This window comes from Chaetura pelagica, unplaced genomic scaffold (assembly GCF_000747805.2).
Source record: "Chaetura pelagica isolate M959 unplaced genomic scaffold, ChaPel_1.0 scaffold103, whole genome shotgun sequence".
NCBI classification, from domain to species: domain Eukaryota; kingdom Metazoa; phylum Chordata; class Aves; order Apodiformes; family Apodidae; genus Chaetura; species Chaetura pelagica.
Window position 1 is genome coordinate 1213543 of NW_009953004.1, and position 5700 is coordinate 1219242.

Sequence of the window (5700 nt, forward strand, 5' to 3'; positions counted from 1 at the left end):
TGCAAACAGAAGGCAAGCTACACACTTCTCAAATACTGGTATTAGAACTACTACAAATAAAGCACAAAAAAGTTACCAACACTTAAAAACCATGACAGCCTCAGTTTAGACCTATTATCTGATCACAGCAAGGCAAGCACGTGGAATTTCTTTCTGTTATTTCACTAAAAGCATCTCCTACAGCTCGTAAATGAAAGGGCAAAAAACTACTTGCACCTTGAGGAAAAGGGCGTTTGCTGCCCTTCAGTAACCTCAGCCCTCCCAAACACGCCTCCCTTTCACCACTTCTGAGGCAGGAAGGAAACTTTCATTGCCCTCTCCTTTTACTTCTCCTCCTCAAACTTCTTACTATGTACTGATAGACTCATTTTTTCCAACACAAAATACATATGGCCATTAGACCTAAAAAGATAAAGAAGTTTCTTCCAATAAAAAAAATGACTGTAACAAGATTTTCCAACTTTTCAGATTTCCTTCTCCTTAGCATTGCAGTTTGGTTTGTACACTGGTCTGCATGAAGACTGCAACACTACTGTGCTAAAAATAACGCCTAGAATGGTTTTGATTAGTCTTTCTTGACTGTAGCTTGTACTATCAGCACGTACCTGAGCTTTGCATCTTAGAATCTAACATAAAATCTACACACAATCTAGTGCATTCTAATGGTCCTTTTAAAAAGTGTAGTCTTTGTAGAACCCCACTTTCTTCTTAGGTTTAAAATCCATTTTCCGTTTCTTAATGTGATTCAGAAATACTCCAGACTTTCACTGTAGGATACCTATACTGATGCATTAAAAAAATCTTTACACTATTTCCTAATTTATTCAAGAATCATAACAATAATCTGCCATTAAAATAATAGCCATGTTACTTTTTCACACCATTTTTCTTTTAAGTAGTTACTCTGTAGTTTACACCAGTTTACATTAATTACAACCCTTGGATTAGCAAATTACTTTACCTAGATTATCATGGAGCCACACTGAGGAATATATTTTTGCTATCTGCCTTATTCTTTTAACAACGTTGTTCCTCCAGTATAGATAAAAGCCTTCTTTTCTTCCCAAGCTCTGTGCTACAACATTCTTTCCAATAAATGACCAGGAAAACAGAAGCACTTCTCCAAATTTAAGAATCCTGAGCATTATTACTTCAATGATTTCTTCCAGGAATGTATGTTTCAGTTCTTCAGGGGTGAAGTTTTTTTTCCCAGTGTTGGTGAAACAGGCATGACTCAGTCATGTTTACCAAGTAACTTTTAAAGTGTACTTTAAAGAAACAAGAGTTGACCATTTGCCCTACAGATAAGAAAACATACAAAAGTTAAACTTAATTTTTAAAAAGTATCTTATCACCCTTTATTTTCAGGTGCTTCACAACAATATAACAAAATAAAGTATCACAATCAGTTTTATGTAAATAAAAAATGAATATCAACAAGTTCCAAATCTCTCTATTGAATGCAATCCATCATCAATAACAAAACATGCATTAAATAAAAACTATTTCTATATTATAAAATATAATCATGTGAGTCAGTTCTTTAAGACATCGGGTTTTTCACAAATATTTAACTTACATAATATAAAAATTACAGTATACATTCTTTCTTCTTTTTTTTTTTGCATTATTTGTATTACTGCAGCATGAAATAAGCTTTAAGTCACTATTAATGATACATTTGAGAGGCATTTTAAAGTGTTTCACTATACATGAATCAAAACATGTCTTGCAATGCTACTTTTCTGTGTATTTATGGTAATTTCTCATTGTTCAACACATTTGCATACTGGGTCTGAAATCTTCCAAGAGATAAAAGTCAGGCACATATATGTAAAACGAGGTCTCACAACATGCCATAATGAAGATCTGAATTTGCTTTTTAAAAGTCATGGCACAGCACCTTCACTATAAACCATGAATTCAGAGATGTGGGTACAGGTCCTTGTAGTTAACTGGAACAAGCCACCTACAGAGTATCATCTGAAACCTGGAGGTTCTGATGCCTGAACTGGAGAGGGCCACTTCACAAAATGGCAGCTGAGTAATCAAGATTCACAGCCACCATTCCAGTATTTGTGCATGAGCGATCTGATTTGGGCTGCCTTCATTTCAGCATGAACACTCCAAACTTCTCTCTATGACCTGCATCTTTTTGGTACCTCTAGAAATGTCTCCCATCACGTGTCTCACAAGGGTGGATGGGACACTGACTGACTCCAACAGAAATTCATGTTAACAAAGAACTGTTACAGCATACTCAAGGTTTTACTAAAAAATTATTTCTTACTCCTTATAAATCTATGCTCCAGGACAGAGAAATACCAACTGAGAGATTACAGTCTTTCTGAAAGCAGAGAACACACCTGGACAGGATACAAAACTTATACTAATTTTGTCCCATTTTGTTTGGCTGCATCTGTTTCCGTGCCAAAACCCAAGCCTCCAATTTTAGTCCCAGCTTTTCAACTGTATGGGTATATTAAACAAAAACTGTTGGTAGAAGACAAAAAAGAATTACCTTGTCTTATAGAGAAAGAGAAATCCCAGCTGATGAAGAAGCTAAACCTGTGCTGGCTCACCCCTTTTGTCCACCAAGAAGAAATAACACAGCACAGGGACACCATTTTATGAGCTTCAGAACTGCTCACTCATCAAAGGGGGCAGGCAAAATAATTTTATGTCCCAGAAAATGCATCTAACATATGTCTGAATGACAATTTAACTCTGACATAGTTTTATTACAGTTTTACTCCCTAAGGAGTAATTTGAGACTGAAATACAGCCTAGGGACAGCTTTGTGTATCATGTCCCTTTACAGCATCAAACTTCTGGTAAAATTAGGAGTTTTCATACAAATGCTTGCATGAACTAATTCTTGACTGCCTCATCACCAAGGAGTCCAGTGGACCTTTTACAGACCAGACACTTCAATTTATATCATGACATCTGAGTGGCACTGCTCTTTAAGTATGGGAAGGACCAGATCATCTGTCAGCACTGGCAATCTTTAAGGCCCTCCCTTGCCTGGAAAAGGCAGATAGGTTTGTTCCTTACCAGCTCCCCAAGGGAGCTTCTCTCCCTGCTCCCAGAAGACTAATCCTCTATGTAGTTCTTCAGTATGTACTGAAAAATGTCACCACAATAAACCCCTATAAAATCCACACAAACCTGCATCATCTTATCTCTCTTGATGGCTTGTTGTGGTGGTATCAGTCAAGGACATAAACTAGAACTTAGAATCTCAGAGTTGAGCAGATGGGTTTTCCTTTATGTTTTTATCCAGAATCTGATCAAAGGGAGATAGATCATATGTTTTCTGCCATCCAGTCTTGCACTTGAAAATTATAATTTCTTCACCATTTTCACTTCCTGCCTTTTGGCCTCATCTGTTTCCCTGGAAATGGTATATGAAGCCCAGCCATTTAATTTTCTACTCCTCTCTGTGCTGGAACACTAAATGTGTCTTGTCCAGGAGCTGTGTGATGATTATCAACCTCTGATTGCTGCCTGAATTCTGACAGCTTCCTGGGCCTTAAGAGATCATTAAAGAAACAAACACATTACATTCTAAGTCAGCTGTCCCAGGCAAGCTCAACTAACAGAATCCTTCTTTAAACTTCACATTTACTGATTCACCTTCCTCTGGACTCGGTATAACGAAGTCCACCACTTCACCCGAAACTCAGATTCCAAAATATCAATAGTTCTGTTTCTGAACCACCATGAAAGCCTTACTTGCTGTCTTGCTCATGCATCCATTCTGCCTTCTGTACATTCCCTTGTGCAGTATCTCCTCACACCTCCTGCTAGTCCTGCAGTGACACTAGGAACACTGCTTGCCTGTACTCCACTAGGCATCTTCCTTTGCATTAGCAGCCTTAGAAGAAGGAATCAGATTAAGAAATCTTTTCTAAGGAAGGGAAGCAAAAATCCTTTTGTATCCCAGTGCTGAGAAGTTCATATGAAGCAGCATTTCTGACCAGGTCTAAGTCTTCCAACCAAACTATCTCTATAGTTTGTTCTTGCTTCCCTCCCCTAGCTTTCCAACAAAGCACCTATTTTCATTAATTGAAAGGTAAGAGAGTTCAACAGATCAAAGGAGAAAGTACCAGCATTGGGTCCTTTTGTAATTGATACATTAGGGAAGGGTTACAGAAGATACAGACATGAGAAAGGGGCTGATTAGCACTGTGTACTGATCATCAGCTGCACTTGGCTCAAGGAAGCCCATCGGATCTATTCCAACCCTTGTAAGAGTGTTTTGAAGAGAAATAGAGGATGAAGAGGAGTGATGTACACAATGATAAAAGCAGTGTTTGAAAGTCCCATCTCAGGAAACAATCAATTTCTGATTTCATTCTTATAGAAAAAGAGAATTTCACAGAAATCCTGCTCAGACCAATGGGTATTGCATACAACCTTCTGGGAGGAAAAGCTGGCTGCCTATTACTGCTGAATTTTTAGTATTTGTCAGCACTTTAAACCTTTAAACTACAAGTTTCCCACTTCCTGAACACTGCTGATGCAGTCTATGTAAATTCCAACAGTATCAGTTTCCTGGATTAAGCGATTTGCATACAGTTCTTAAAAAGTATTAGAAGTAGGGGAAAACTAATGCATAGTCTATAAAGGATGTTTTAGAGATTAGCTGTGTTTTTTCCCAACTTGAGTGACATTTAAATACACAAGCACACAGGACAAGAATTTGTTTCCATTCACCTTTGTGAGAGAAGCAAACAACAAAAAATGATTTGGCAATGCAAAAAAGATGAGTTCTTTATACAAGCATTAAAGATAATACTATTTATAAGACACAACAACCACCCTTTTAATGGTACTCAGACCAACAAGAAGCTGCACTTCTTTCCAGAGCTGAGAGAAAAAAGACAAAGGAGCCTCTGCAACCCCCATCCACCATGTTCTTCTTTCAGATCAATGAACATCTGAGCCAAAGTACAGAGATATGTTTACATTTTAAAATATCCTGTGTGAAGTGACATTTATTAAGAAGCTTGGCACAGAGAAACCTCATTGTGAGAAGACACTGACAAGTATCATTTTCTCAGTGTCTCACAACACTGAATTCTCACTGCTTATACATAGTGAGAAACAGAATATTCATTGAACACAATAATCTAAGCCAACAATACAGATTGGGATATAAGAAAATACCTGATTAAATTATACCTCACAGTGTATGTATTGCAAGGATTATTCCTTCCCTTCTTCCCTCCCCCTTATCTGCAACTCTCTGCAGAGATTTGTGAGCAGATTTGTCTCAGCTTCTAGTACTGTACATATCCACATCTTCTGGGCTGGACTGACCGTGGTCCATAAGTTTTGGATCAGGTTTAAATTTTGTTGTCTTCACTGTTCCTGTGAGAGATATTAAAGAAATGTAATTAAAAATATACATAGAGTTGAGCTGTAGGAAAATTGCCAAACACTTAGAAAAGATGGGAATATGCATAGTGTGGTTAAACCTGTGCAAGGTTGCTGAAGCCATGTTGTAGTTATTAGTAGTGGATGAAGAGCAGGTCTTCCTCCTACTGTCCCTAAGACTAGTTCCTGAACACAGCAGGGGCAGAGAACAAATAGTGATGCTTTACCCTACAGGAGGGGAAAGTGGACAGAAATACTTTGGAAAGTGGACAGAAATCTCCAGTCTTTCTTCCCTCACAGGAGCTGTGCTGTCTG

General features: G+C 37.9%; 1 protein-coding gene across 1 annotated transcript in view; it reads right to left on the reverse strand.

Annotated features, from left to right (window-relative positions):
* Positions 1-5178: 5178 nt before the first annotated feature.
* Positions 5179-5700, reverse strand: part of APOOL (apolipoprotein O-like) — a 25245-nt gene continuing 24723 nt past the window's right edge. The window contains exon 11 of the mRNA XM_009996605.1: positions 5179-5379. Coding sequence (XP_009994907.1) covers positions 5282-5379 — 98 coding nt within the window. The 3' untranslated portion in view covers positions 5179-5281. The remainder of the gene's footprint in view (positions 5380-5700) is intronic.